The sequence below is a fragment of the Solea senegalensis genome, linkage group LG5, assembly GCF_019176455.1.
Source record: "Solea senegalensis isolate Sse05_10M linkage group LG5, IFAPA_SoseM_1, whole genome shotgun sequence".
In the NCBI taxonomy this organism is placed as follows: domain Eukaryota; kingdom Metazoa; phylum Chordata; class Actinopteri; order Pleuronectiformes; family Soleidae; genus Solea; species Solea senegalensis.
This window is the reverse complement of record NC_058025.1, coordinates 4,099,585-4,114,900: the sequence shown is the minus strand read 5'-3', so window position 1 is coordinate 4,114,900 and position 15,316 is coordinate 4,099,585. Positions and strand designations below refer to the sequence as shown.

Below are 15,316 nucleotides of genomic sequence, written 5' to 3'. Positions count from 1 at the left end.
CACCGCTCAAAGTCAAAAGGTCACCACTGCTGCTGCTTCCAGATGATAAATGATGTTGAGGATTACAGAGGTTAAAGAATAGTCTGGAGGGTAAAGTAAATGTAAATGTGTGTTTGTGTGTGAAAGGATGAGAAATTATTATAATTTAATCTTTTAAGAATTGATTTTTAAACATCAAAATAACAGTTATACTGAATTTATTATATTCATTTTAAGACTGATTGCATTGTGGGATTGGTTTATTGTTGTTCTCTTTTATAACAGCAGATGGCGTTGTGGCTCAAAATTAAGCCCCTCCCTTTCATACTTCATTCCCAGTGTTCCTTGTGACGCATTCAAGTCTGCTCTGAAATATGAATAATTTGGACTGTCCCACTCTGAGTCAGATTTATAGATTTCATTGAAACAGATTTTTTTATTAGCATTTGAGCACGAAGAAAAAAATCAGACAATTTGTTCTTCACCTCCAGAAAACACATTTTGATACAAATTCATGTTTGAGCCAAATACAAACCTGATACGTATAAATATTCAGGTTTCGGTCAAGTAAAATGAGTTTTGAGAAAAATATAGTACCACACTTAATTCCAGTAGGTGGCGGTAATGCGCTTGAGAGTTGTTACTAAGCCGCGATTTAAGTACAAACGAAGAAAAAAAGACCACTCTTGCCGTTTCTCCGACAGTCGTTGAACGCATCGCACGCTTCCCCCCCTGCCAAGCCGCGCCTGCTTCCCTCTCGGTGGGACCGGGGGCTGGACCGAACCACGGACCTACGACAGCCCTTCAGTCAAGAAGTAAAAAAAAAAACCTACACCATGTGAAGAAAAGGTGTGTGTATAAAAAGAGACACGGAGAGAGCGAAGAAGAAGAAGAAGCAGCGGTTGCAGCAGCGAAGGTGAGAGCGTTTTCACTCGTCTCACCAACACCGACGCCGGGTTAGCACTGTTTTCAGGACTCGGCAGAGAGCGAATGGACAGAGCCGGAGGGAAACAGAAGACACACAGCAACGGTACGACCTCCATGTGTGTATATGAGTGTCTCTGTGTGTATATATATTCATCTATATGTGTGTTTGAGAGAGACTGTGTGTGTGTGAAGATGCTTCTCTTCGTGGTTGGTTCGCTGGTGCCCGTTGGTACTTTTTGGTATGTCCTAGCTAGTGTTTAAAAGTTGTATCTAGCTTCATTTCAGTGTCACAACTGTCAAAGTGGAGAAAATAAACCGTCACCAAAGCAACAACTTCGGCTACTGGTGTATAGAGTGATAGATTAACTCAGTCAACTTTCCTCTTTTGAGGTGAACCCCACTCAAGTACTGTACATTAGTAGGGATTTAACGCCAACACCAAAATCTTAAAATACGGCGAAATACCGCGGTATTTATTTTGTGAAATTAGTCCAGCCATCCGTAGTGAGTGGTATTCACACTACTTTGTAATTTAGGACTGCAACCATCACTTGATTAAGTTAACTGTCAACTATTTTGATAACTGATTAATTGTGGGTTTTCTCCAGTCTCCTCAGGGATTAGGCAAATTGTACACTCGAAATTGACTTTAGGTGTGAGTGTCAGAGTGAATGGTAAATTGTCTCTATATGTGTCCCAGTGATGGACTGGCAATCTGTCCAGGGTGTACCCTGCATTTCACCCTGTGTCACCTGCGCCCCCTGCAATCCTCTTGTACAGGATTAAGGGGTAGAAGACGAATGGATGGGTAGATTAATCGGCTTGAGTTTTTTTCTTAAATGTCAACATTTCCTAGGTTCAATGCTCCATGTAACCAAGTAATGGAATAATTTTGGTTTGTGGTCAAAACAAGACATTCAAGATCATCATGTCCAGGTTTGGTAACCACCAATCAAGATTTTTGAACATTTTGTGACATTTTGTGGAAGACGACATTTAACATCGATGTCTCCTTGAGATTATGTAAGGAAGTCCACTGGTGTCCACACATTATCTACATTAAAGTCCTTGTGGGAAATAACCATTACTGGAATAGAATGATCAATTCAGTACATACGCGTAACACTATAGTGATATACACCTTTGTGGAAATGCGTATTGACTCACTGTGGATAGTGACACTGTACGTATGACCCACGCCATATAGAGTTTGATGAGACAAGATTTTATACTTCAGTTTCAATATTACTATACTTCTGAATCCTTGGTTGTCCACAACTCAAAATGTCTACAGGTCTATATCAATAAAAAATCATATGATCCCTTGAGCTCTTGGTGTTGTAAATGCTTCCTTTAGAGACCTGATTTTTTTTTCTTTCCTCTGCTCCTTCTCAAATCTTTTCAGGCTGATGATTTGCAAAGTGGCGTATAAAGTTACTTGTATTCCCTGACGTGTGGATCACTGTAGTCCGGCAGTGTCTGCAAATAGTTGCATCCATCATCTTTTCAATCCGTGACACGGGGAAACTAAAATGGCTTCGCGACGTATCGAATGTAAGGAGGATCAACGATTTATAAATCTCTGTCTCTCTCTCCTACGTCCGTGCTCGGTTCTACAACGCCACAAACACTGGTGTCCGCCATTTTTGCAATACTTAATCTGGTGAGGTCATGAGTGAAGTGCTAAGGTTGAGGGACACGTATGGTCTCTGAGGTTTTCACTTGACTTAGATTTGCTCCACTGTGGCTAAAACTGAACTGCAGATTTAGCTTGGAAGACCCTTTGTTTAATACCATCAGAGATCCAAGTTACAGTTAATTTCTGTGTGTATTGTGAAGTTGAATACTTTTACACTTCTATACTGAAATATAAATGTAAGTGTTTCTTTATTGTAAGGTTAGGTGTTGTGTACCAAAACAAAACACTCTTAATAAAAATAAAATATGATCAGTTTTGGCCACTCACTTAAGATGATGTAGTAGTTGTAGTAGCATAATTTTATTGTATGAGACGCATGGTTCATGTCTATTACACTGTAGCTTTCCAAAGTAAAGAATGATTGTAGAGTGGAGGAATGTGCGATGCTCTGTCCCACTTTGACTCCAGTGTTTCCCCCACATCTGTTTGATATTCAGTAGCTCTGAAATCAAGTAAATGTGAGCGGGAGGGATGGAGCGAGTGAGTAAGTCCCATAAGGAGCTGTGTAGTCTTGTGATCATTATAATTTCCCGACAGGGAAGGTGAGCAAGTCCATAACTCTTTGGTCCTGTCCAGACCCCTGAACTAACATCAGTCTTAAGAGATCTGATCTGAAGTACGACTGCTCGTGCTCATTAATGACGTGCATCCTGGAAACATCCGCAACTAATCACCACTATTAGATTAGAGTTGACTTCCACAAGCTGTGTGCAAGTGCACTCATTTCTGTTAAAGATGTGTCTGTCAATTGGTGTATTGGCGTGAGTGACAGGTCTCGCATGAAATGGGATGTGAAGACCTGCCGAGGTCCTGTGCAAGTCGGGATCGACTGGGGGACCTAAAGGATGGGTTGCAAGGACTTTGCCCCCCCCCCCATCTGGGACTGAGGAGATGAGAGGAGCTTTATGGGAGAGGAAGAATCCAGAGTGAATAAGGAATGAGGATGAGGATAAAAGAACGAGGATGAGAATGGAAGGAGAACTTCAAGCTGTGATGGAGAACTTTGAAATTGGACTGTGATGAAGAAGGATGAGGAGATGAGAGGAACTGTGGTGTTATTATTGTGGAGGTGGTCACAGGTAAATCAGCATATGGGCTCTGAGAATGGTGTACATTTGTCTGTGTAAGGTCCACACAGACCAGTGTGGAACTGGATCTCTGTGAACATGTCAAAGTGTGTTGTATATCCTGGGTCTATTGCTCTGGCAGATTATTTAGTAGCAGAGGAGCTGGGGCAGCTTGGTCCTTTTTTATGGCCAGGAATGTGACTGAAAACATAGCCTAGTACAGACTGATGTCTAGGGGAACATCCCATCACATGCCACTGAGTGTCTAATGCCTGACAAAGGGAGTGATAGTATGACCATCCAAAAGACAGCGTAATTGTCCGTCCTCCACTGAGCACATGGTCCTCAGAGACTGTAATGAGATGCAGTAATTCAGTCTGAAGTGGGTGAATCAGCTGCTCTTTGGCCTAGCCTGTATCGTTGCCTAGAAAAGTGAGCCCCTTTAGTCTGCGCTGATGTGATGACTAATAGGCTTTGCAAGACAATGGACCTGTGTGTGAGAAAGAGAGTAATACGTTGTCAGTCTCCAGTGAGAAAATACATAAGACGAGGAGAAACAAGAGGCTAAGGATGAGCGTCTAGATATTCTGCAGGCTTCTTGGTACAGCCTCAACACTGCAACCTTATTAGCAGTATACATATTGTTAATCATTGTTAACTCTGTATTTCATTGACCTGGGGGCCACTGAGCATTGAGTCTGGTCAGGAGGGGGCCAGTCAATTGAAAAAAGTCTAAGTAAGGGTGGATGACATGAAAATTCTATTACCATATTCCGATATTGCAATAACAATATTTTTGATATTTCACAGCCAAAGTGTTTATGGAACAATATATTAACTCACAATAAAAATGGATTTTTACATTAAAAAACACACTGAAATAAACTGGAAATCGACTGGAGGGCCACAAGTTTGAGACGTGTGTTTTATAATCTTTTGAAGTCAAGGTTCATTTCAATAGTCTAATAGATTTAAAATGTGATGGAGCATTACCCCATGACACATCAAAACATTAAGTATTGCACTTCCACGATATATAAGAAATAGAAGATAGAATAATTAAAATCCAAGAACTAAATGAACAAATTCAAATTGCAATTTTTGATCTGAAATGATTAAATGTTCAGCCGCACTGTGTATGAGTGAGGTAGAAGTACTAATCAGAGGTAGACCGATATGGGTTTCTCTGTGGCCAAGATATATGATACCAAGTTTGAGGTACTATTGGATGAGTTGCAAAGCCAGAGAAAAACCTCAAAGCACTTTCTTTTGCAAACGACTCTGAAATACCTTTAATATCATGGCATTGGAAACCATTGGATGGATGATTTAAAAGAACCCTGAAACGGAATACTTAAGAGGGTTCCATAGAGCCCGTTTTGGACAGATGTTGCACTTCCAACAGCCTCTTTAAAAAGACATTGTTAGAGTTGTCATTCTTTGACTCATGTGGCCTGGCTCCGATGTCTGCAGATTTAAACTTGCTGACGTTTCATTTGTGAAGACCCGTTTATGTGGTGTTGTTTTCAGGGGGTTCGCGTGAAGGAAAAGTGCCATTGGAGCCATTTTTTTTCTGCTTTGTCATTTCCTCTTCTCCTGTGTGTTTGTGTTTGCAGGTGTGTCTCTGTCTGACCTTTCTCTGTGCATGAGTTTATGTGTGTTCTGTGGACTATGTGCAAACATTTGGGGTTTGTGTGATATAAAGGCCGCACAGGCTCTAGCCGGAGCACCTCTCCTTCCCTACTGTAATTGGTGCCATCTGTTTTAGCTGTGCTAACTGCTAACACTGTCTGGGGAATGTTATGATCCATTATTCACTACCTCCTTCTTAACGGTGCACAAGAGCAGCCAATGTGCTGCTGTGTTCAAGCCAAAGCAGCCAGGGGACAGGCCGTTTTACAGGAACAGATTTATAGTCTGTTTAAGACCATCTCACAGGATCTTTACCTGCAGCTCTATAAGTGAGATGCTTGGTGGCTTATTGCCGGTTTCCCCAGTGTCAGCCCTCTCTTCTCTTCACCCCTGCTGCTTTTACTGTCAGTTAAGTTCTTCCTCCTCTTTGACCTGTTGTGTAAGAACTCTGTCATTTACTCCGTCGTTATATCACTTTAACAACCTCAGTTGTGGATACATTCAACAGAGAAGTGTCTTGAGTCAAAAGCATTTTGTCAATTTACTCTTGGAAGGCAGTATGAAGTATTAAATCAGAAAGTCATGTGCCTTTGGACATTGTATTCAAGCATCCTTGTTGAGCACCAATGTCCTCGTTTAATGGTCCAGTGTGTAATGGTGAATCCCAGTTGTAGTCAGAAGTTGGGATTTCCTAGTTTGTAGTCAGAAGTTTCAACTTTAATATCCCCACAAGTCAGTTGTCCTACTTGGAAAGTTGAGAGCAACCTCACAAACCCTCAATATAGGATTCATCATCATTCAGCCATAATCTGTAGGCTGCCATCTACCATGGATAATGCATGCTAGTTGTTTGGTTTTTTTTTGTCTAGTGCAGCTTAGAATTTGGCTGATGAGTTAATTTTGGGAGTTACAGTCCCTGTTGCAGTGGTTACACTGGTATTCTGTCTCTGGGCAGTCAATTAGTCTGCCAATAAACCCCTCCTTGCAAAGAATGGTCAACATGTTGATGATTATCTGCGAGTCCCTAGTGGCGAGGAAGGGACAGGCAATTTGCAAAAAGGAAACACACCCCCTCTTAAGTGCATTTTAGCTATTACCGTCTGGGCCTGGGTATCATGTCTCCAAACCAGTTGGGGCTTGCAGAACATTTGTGCAAACCAGTATTTCACAAACTGTGAGGATGCACCCTATAATATGTAAAATGGTTTAAGAGGTCAATTTTTAAAATTAATTTTTGCATTTGCTGATGAATGTGGTCATATTGTTGGTTTGTTTGCTTCTATGAAAGTTTGATGCACGATGAATTGCCAAAATGACCAATAAACTGACCTGTCCATATATGAATTTGTTAAAACTACAATTAATGATGACTTTCAGAATTGTTCATCTGACGACCATGTTCTTGGTTAATTTAGTAGTTGTTTGTTTCAGAAAATGTCAGAGAATGTTGATTGTATTTTCCCAAACCTCGAAACGATGTTTTTGAAAGTCTTGTTTTGACCACAAACCAAAACTATTCAGTTTGAATGATTTCTTTGTTATATGGAGCAAAGAAACAAGAAAATGTTCACGTTAGAGAAGCTGAAGAATCAGTTTCAAACACAAATCGACTAATCTTAATAGTTGGCGGTTAATTTAATAATCAATGACTTGTTGCAGCCCTAATCTGTTACACACTTGACTGATTCTCCATATTTTTCCCTCCTCTCAGGTTGCAGACACGTATACCATGCCGACAAGCGATGGCCCTAGTCACTTCCCTGTCTTTGTGGCTCCGCCCCATGGACACCACCAGAGGTCGCCAGGCTATGTCCCCGGGCGTGTGGCTCCTGTCCGCTCACCACCACCTGCCAAAGCTCCACCGCCTCCACCACTAAAACCTCGTTGCCCACCACCGGAGCGACAACCCACTTTCAACCTGTCGGAGGAAAACCAGCGCAGGGAACGTGCTCGGAGCCTCCAGCAGAGGAAGAACACGCTGATCTGCTTTGGGGTGTCCATGGGTGCATTCCTCCTCACACTTATCCTCGTCCTCAGCCTCACAAGTGGAGATGTGATCGATGGTTCGTTTTGATTCAAATGTTCATACTTTTCACACTCTCGAATGTGAAATATAAGAATCTCTAATGAGTCAATTACCAATTGGTGATATTCACAGAAAACTGTCCGGACCACAATCCATCCCTCAGCAGCTGGAACCCAGGTCTTCAACCAGAAAAGGCTGTTGTTGTCAGGAGTGGACATTTGTTCAGACTGGAGTCCTCTGCTACGTTCTTTTCACTAACCATTCAGTCAGGAGGTGAGTACACCAAAATCAATGATTTGATAAAGCAGCGTTTCCCAGACTTTCTCTTGTGGAGACCCATTTGTTTTTTAAAGATGGCAAACTATCTTGACCCAAATCACAATATAAATGGTGACGAGAGCAGATTTGTGCATCTTGTGGCAACAAATTTACAGTCATCAAATATCGTGTTGAGTTGTCGATGACGTTCCCATATATACGGATGTGTTTTTTAATATCATATTCAATTTCTGCAACTAAACCCTCCTGAATGTTGCTCACTGGACCTTTCAGTGATTATTTTACACGTAATAAATAGGCTAATGTTCATTAGAACATGTCCAGTTATGGCTCATGTTTGTCCTCTTCTTACCTTTCACAGGTCAAGTAGTTTTTGCAGACAATGCTGACGGCTCCAAAAACATAACATTGAGAACCCACCACATCCTCATAGAAGATGGTGGAGCCCTTCACATCGGCGCTCCCAAATGTCGTTACCGTTCACATGCCACTATAGCCCTTTTGGGCCGTTCTGACGACAAGGAAGTCCCGGAGGTCCCCGGTCTGGGCCACAAGTTCATTGGGGTTCAGGGTGGCGGTACACTGGAGCTACATGGTACCGAGAGAGTCTCGTGGTCTCTGCTGACCCAAAGCATCCCTGCCACTGGGCTGGCCTCAGGAGGTTACTCCTTCCAGCGGAACTTCAGCCGAGGCATCAACCTGCGCGTGGTGGACCAGGACACTGCAGCTGTGCTGTTTTCCGAACGCTACGACACACACGATTCCCGTAATGACAGTCGTCAGCTGACTCAGCTGCTTCGGTCGCTGCCGCCGGGCCGCATCGTCACTCTGGCTGTCGGCGACTCTGCTGCCAAATCTCTGCTCGATGACACCAAGAGGACCATTGAAGAGAAGCTCGGCAGCAGCTTCGTCCACGATCTCAAATACAGGTAATTTGTGGAACTTGTTATTGCATCCATAAATTTCCGGTCCAAAGACTGCAATTGATGTAGGTTTTTTTTTTTTTTTAAACCAGCTTTACCTTACCATGACTCCCAGGTGAATGTAGTCATTTTGCCATGAACTCTGGAGTCTACAACGGTCTGCAACTTTTCCAGCAAAGCATTGTGCTAACTGTGATCTAAAAATCTTTCAGTTCCTACTAGTTTTGTTAAGGAGGACTAAAAACTTCTTTGGTTGTGTGTTGGATGTTGTGTGTTGGTGTTTATGATGGTGCCGTCTAACATGACTGAGTGGATGAAAAAAAAGCATCGAGACGAACCCCTTCACTTTACCCTTTTACTGTGGGTTTAATGTTTAAAAAAGCCTTTGTATACCTGCATATTTTTGTCTAAATGAAGTACAGTATGTACTGTATTACCATGGTGAGGAGTTTGTTGCTCAGCTGTGTGTCAGAATGTGCCAGCTTTTGAAGGATCTGAATTGATTCTCCATAGTCTTGTTGGCCCTGGGAGTGTTATGTTTATTTTCAGTCTCCTGTGACTGATAAAGTTAATGTGTTTTTGTGGAGATCTTAAGGACTCTCACCTTGGAAACCTTGATACTGGGACCAGTAATATCCAGCATTCTGTTCCATGTCCATCCTTTACGGAAAAATGTCTTTTTCATGCGTCTTTCTTTTCATTTGGAATCGTCCCTTGAATCATTCCTAATTTGTCCTGTCCTCGTCCTGTTTCCTTCTTGTCTGTTTGAATGTGCTCTGCCAGGAAAGGAAGCACGTACCGGATAATGGGGTTATGGTCCGAGTGTTTGCAGGACTTGCCAAAATGTGGAAATGTTTTTTGACCTTCGTCCTTGTCACCTCAAAAGGACACATATTGGATGTTTGGTGTTGGTTCTCGTCGGCTTTAGCATTGTGTGACATTAGACCCTCTACTACTGTGACTCAGACAAATGCATGCTTACAACAGGTGTGTTTCTTTCAGTGGACACTCGTCTAAATGCAGTATTTCAGTTGGACTTATTTGTAGCTTGGCCTACTTTGGTCCATGGTCGGCTGAAACGCTAAGTGCTACACCAGATTCTCCAGTGTCACATTTCACCTCTGGGGGTGGGTGCCAAGGCAGCACAGGGTTCTTCATATAAATCCCTTCAAACCTAATATAAATTACACAATAAAGCCTGTGCATGTGTGTGTATGTGCACACACACATATCAATGAGTTCACTGTCTTCTAATCCTTTCTGTATTTGCTGGAGTGGGTTTTTTTTATCTTGGCTTTCTATAGGTCTTGTCATGATGGGAGGAAATGCTTAGCATATATTTACGAGACAGAATGCACTTCAGTGTCTCAATAAAGTCACCCTTTGTTAAGTGCAGTTTTATGCTGTGAAGGTTTGGTGGTTGATCAGTTAGTGTTGTATAACAGGGCGTTGAGGATCCTTCCATTTATTTCCAACTTATGTCCAATTTAAAACTAGAGCAGGCTGCAATGATAGAATGATGAAAGTCGACAATTAGAGGCAGCTTCCAATGTCAATATTTTTCTGAATTCTTTGCTCCATATGTCAAAGAAATCATTAAAACGGAATCATTTTGGTTTGTGGACAAAACAAGACATTTGAGAGCATCATCATTTTGAGGTTTTGGAAACACTGATCAACATATTTCAGCGTTTTCTGACATTTCATGGACCAAACGGCAACCAAATTGATTGTGAAAATAACAGTTAGTTGTAGCCCTAATTTCTAAGTTAGTTGTAGCCCTAATTTATAAACAATTAGTTGTAGCTCTAATTGTTTAGCCCAAATTTATAATTTGTAATAAACAATAACAAACTGCCACGTGATTCACAGTTAAATAAACTTGTGCGTCTCAATGGCGTCATTCCTCCTTCCTGGTATGGGTACATAAATGTGTTGGCTCATGCCTCGTGCCTGTTGACACCTCTTGTCTTTAATCTCGGCCTCTCAGGAGAGCACTGACATGCACATGGACTCACGTTCATGCTGACCTGTAGTGAATTCACCTTTGGCCTCCACGCATGTGTCCTTTCCTTTCAAACAATGAGGTCGTTAAAAACCCTGATGAACATCCACTCGAGGATGTAGGAAAAGGGTTTTGTTTCCCTTTCGTTGTCTCTTACTCTGAGGTATCAAGTGTGCAGGCTGTATATTTGCACAAGGACACAAAAGTGGTTTTCCTTGATTATTTTTTTTTTTACCCTAAGGGGAAAAAAATGTGACAGAATTCCACACACTGTGGCTGAAATGAAAGAACAAAGTGGATCTCCAGATGGAGTCTGATTGTGTGTCAGTGGGGTGCACAGTGCCACGACACGGGGGCTCTTTCATCTACAAGAAAATGTGTTTCGGCTGTGGTTGTGCCGCTCGGTGAAATGAATATTCACAGAGACATGTCGGGTTTAATAGCATTTCGAGTCTACGTCGCTGTGTTTAGGGAGATTTTGTGAAATGGCAGTGGGAATATTCAGTCACTAAAAGGTCTCAAAATCTTAATTTTTAATCCAATACAAGCTTTGAAATGTGAATATTTTGTGGCCTCTTTGCTCCATATAACATAGAAATAAATTTTTGTTTTTATTTACAGTATATTATTTGCAACCCTAGAAGAGACATTTTTGGCAATTGTGTTTGTAATGTCTCTCTGTTTCTTTCTTAAAGATCAAAATATTAGTATGCTTATATAATTACAAACAAGACCAACATGGAACTGTTACAGTACAAGTAGACACCTCCTTTTCTTTGCCCGTTGTTTGCTGCCTTTCAAACATTATTCTCTACCAGAAGACCTCACCTTGTCTTCTATTATGCAGAAGTGTAAATTTAATGAGACTTGGTTTGGTAATACATTCTGTGGCTGTTAAATACTAGTGCAGAGAAGCATATTGTGCATGTGGACCTTCATATTCATCATACATGACACGCTGTAGATCTTTAATTTCAGTGAAGCGTGTCAGTGAAGGGTGTTGATTGAAATTGAAGTGTTCTGCATTCTTACTTTCCACAAAATGTACAGCTGTTGAATCACCCCGGGATTCTGTGGGTTTAAAAATAGGCTCCTTGAATGGTTGAAGTGAGAGAAAATTGGGGCCGATAATGATCAGTGTGTGAAGGTCATGTCGTTGCTCAGAACAATGTTCTTAAAATATTGTTGATTGTGTGAAGGCTTTTACAATTGTTTGGATTCATTCAGCTCAAACTGGACAACAACAAAAAGAAAGAGGTCATTCCCTAAGAAGCCGAGGGCATGACGTTTGAAACGCTTGTCTGTGATTCTCGGTGGTCATACGCCCTTAAATCCACGCCCAGTCCCGCTCGTCGTCCACACCCTCGAGCACCAATTTCTGAATGATTTTAGCCTCTTGTTTAATCACAGTAATCTAGAAATCATTTTCTTTGAAAAAAAAAGTGAAAAGGGAGAGGACTTGGAGCAAAAAATTGGAATTGGAAAGTTGGCCTTGAATGAATGTTTGGACATGGCAGTATTTCTCTGTGCTACACTAACAATCTTCCTGAAATCTCCTGCTCTCTTTTAATAACACTTAATCTTTATGGCATGAATTTCATGTATTAGTACCTATTATACTGATATTTTGCCAATTGTCTGCCTGCTACAATCAGAAGCAGTGATTCCCAAAGACTGCGTTGGAACTTACATATGAATCACAGAAGAGTTTTCAGTCAAGATAACATTCTTCTGATCAATATGCCTAACATCTTTAGGAAATGATTCCTTTTTTCCAACTTGTATAGTCGTATTATATTAGGTGTTGCAGAAATAGCTGTAAATTTGATGCAGCATCATGCACAAATTTGCTTTTGTCATGTTGTATATTGCGATTTGGGGATCCTCCATATAGAAAGTTTGGGAAACACTGCTGTATAGTAGTTATAGTAACTCTGTGGATGAGGTAAAACTTTGGTAATTGTCCAGGGAATTTGATCTGTTGATCTGGGAAGTTTGCTGTTCATATAATATATGATGAATGAAGCAGGAGATTATCTGGGTAAGGCCCACAACAGCTGGAGAATTTTTTAGAAGATCCAGGCAAGGGGTGGTGTCTTGTTTGAAACTGTAGGAGGCAGGATACTCACCTGTGTTTGAGGATATTGGATTAGATTAGGGAGCAAAAAACCTGATTAGCGACCGTTGAGAAAGTGCCTAACTGGCATTAACTTTCCACATGCAATGACTCAGGACTGCATGTGGGTTTTTATCCAATTTGTGTATGAGTAACTACATGTAAATGAATGTTTTTCCAGCGTCTGTGGAAAATTGAAGCTCAATACTCAGATACTGTCATTCACTTCTCTCTGCCTCCCTCTGGTCTCTTCAGACAGGCCTGGGCTTTGGTGTCGGTGGTAGACGGTGGTAACGCGTCGTGCACAGAGGACGTCCGGGAGCATGAAAACCACGACACGGGAGGAAGAGCACTGGCCACGCGCAACTTCACCACCGTGGACGGAGTAGGATTCTCTGTGACTGCTTACAGTGAATGGAAAACTGGTGAGGAACATCTTTCAATGGTGTATATTCAAAACAGTTTGAACATACGGTACTATATAAGTGCATGTTGAGAATTACGGTGGCCTTTGCACCCCAGAAAGGATATCATTATTCTTTCTTGGTGCAGTAAACTTGCATAAAACCTAGAAAAGCAAGAAGGTGGCTTCAATAGTAGTACCTCATTCTAAGGCAACATTAAAAACCAACATTTATTTTAAAGCAACTATATACATACACAAACATACTTATGAGTAAGTGTATTCAATCTCTGCCAATAAAGCCTTGTAAAACGTACACACTTGACCTTTTAAGTTACTCCCAATAATAGGTACCTGCATTATGTAAACTTAAAACGGTTAAAAAAAAGGGCAGGTTTCTCAGTCTCTGTAAAGGTAAATGCTTTAGAATAATGGCTCCAATTTCTTTGCTGATCAATCATCTGAACATGAAAGACATTCCTGTGCATGTGTGAGTGTTTTTATGACCACACCGTTATAGCAAATACCAGGTCTCAAGGCAGATGGAAGTGCAGTTGGGGAAGCACCAGTCCACCCTTGGTTGGAGTAGTTTTCTTTATTTTTTGCAATCATGCATGGCCATACCTTGTAAAAACATTTTTTACATTGATTCAGTTTTACTGTGTTTGGTATTATTGGTGTAAAATGATTATTTTTGTTGAAAGAACCTGCTGTAACTAGACTCGAGTGACATTGTCAGTCACTGACCAGAATTAACCGCTTTAGACAAGTATTATATTTTCAATTCTTAGTCTGGCAGTGTGTGCTGTTATTTCATTTTGAGGCCAGGATCTAAATTACTCCTCGATGGGATTAAATTACTCACAATAAGAAAATATTGAGTGGTTGTATTCCTCTGCTATCCCTGAAGAAATCCCTTTTTTGTCGTTCAAGGTTTTGCCATCTCGGGCTTCCAGGTGGACGCGGTGGACCAGGTGGTTCTAAACCTGCAGGACGAAGTGCAGCAGACCTGGAAACCCGGGGATCACGTTGTAGTTGCCAGCACAGATTACTCCATGCATCAGGCTGAAGAGTTCACCCTGCTGCCTTGTCGTCGGTGCACCAGCAGGCAGGTCAGGATACAAGGTGAGAGAGACAGAAGCTTTGGTTTGCCTGTGCTACAAACAGAAATGTGTTTTTGTGGTCGTTTGTAATCTGACCCATGTTCCTGCTAAACGTGGAGGAGGGCAGAACGAACAAGGAAGGAAGAGCTATGAAAAGCACAGTACTGACGTATTTCATATGAAAAGGTTCAGAGCGGAACAAGGCGAATAACATCTTAGTCATAAGAGGACGATTAGATTAGACACATGGGCTATGACATGATTCAGGGAACACAGTTTTTGTTATGTACACAAACCAAAATATCAAAATATTCCCATCTCATATGATAAGAAGCTGAAAATTCAGAAAGCTTATCAGTAGAGATTTTCGGTGACTAGTATCGATGTAGACGAAGACGGTGACCCAAAACGTTTTCATTAGCTTCATAATGAGTCGTTTTAAAACGACTTAGTGTTTCCATACGTGTGTTTATTTATTGCAGATTTGGAGCTTTGACCAGCAGTGATTCATTCAGCCTTTCCTCTTCCTCTGTCTTTCCCTCTCGCGCTCTCCATCACAAACACATGACCACACAGTTCTGTCAAAGTCTGACTGGTCATCAGGAACATTAGGAGAATTCCTGACGCATCGGTTGACCAGTGGACCATCAAAATGTCTTTGGGTCATCTTGGTGTGAGACCACATGAGATAATGCTGTGTATATATGCCAAGTCTGCTCAATGAGGGTCCAGAAGGCTTATGCTTTAAAAAGGGTTACATGTTACATTTAATTGTCCAAAATTAAGGTCCTAATTATCCTTAAAAATGGCAATTACTCCTTAAATCTGGCATTCAAAGGTCTAACAAATGCCACAGACACAACAACCTAGATTGCTTTATTTATTCTCTGTGGAAAGTGTTGTAAAGAATTTGGCCAATTTGCACTTAGTGTTTGGATTTTCGGTCTGCTGGCTTTATTACGAGGGTGCACACAGACTATGTACAGGGACATGAATTGAGAAGGTAATATTGAAAAATAAAGCGCTTAAGTTTTAACCGAGCACAGATATGAAGGTCGCTTTGATGTCTCAGTCTGCTTGTTTTCACTTTAGTTTAACTGTTTGCTTATGTTTTTATCTGCTCTTTTACTCTCTGGCTTAAGAATTCCTCTTTGCTC

At 41.3% G+C, this 15,316-nt stretch overlaps 1 protein-coding gene across 1 annotated transcript in view; it reads left to right on the top strand.

Annotated features, from left to right (window-relative positions):
- Nucleotides 1-688: 688 nt before the first annotated feature.
- The window catches only part of cemip2 (cell migration inducing hyaluronidase 2), a 36,444-nt gene continuing 21,816 nt past the window's right edge, over nucleotides 689-15,316 (top strand). The window contains exons 1-6 of the mRNA XM_044027011.1: nucleotides 689-1,009; nucleotides 7,016-7,367; nucleotides 7,463-7,603; nucleotides 7,971-8,538; nucleotides 12,909-13,078; nucleotides 13,990-14,181. Coding sequence (XP_043882946.1) covers nucleotides 7,034-7,367; nucleotides 7,463-7,603; nucleotides 7,971-8,538; nucleotides 12,909-13,078; nucleotides 13,990-14,181 — 1,405 coding nt within the window. The 5' untranslated portion in view covers nucleotides 689-1,009; nucleotides 7,016-7,033. The remainder of the gene's footprint in view (nucleotides 1,010-7,015; nucleotides 7,368-7,462; nucleotides 7,604-7,970; nucleotides 8,539-12,908; nucleotides 13,079-13,989; nucleotides 14,182-15,316) is intronic.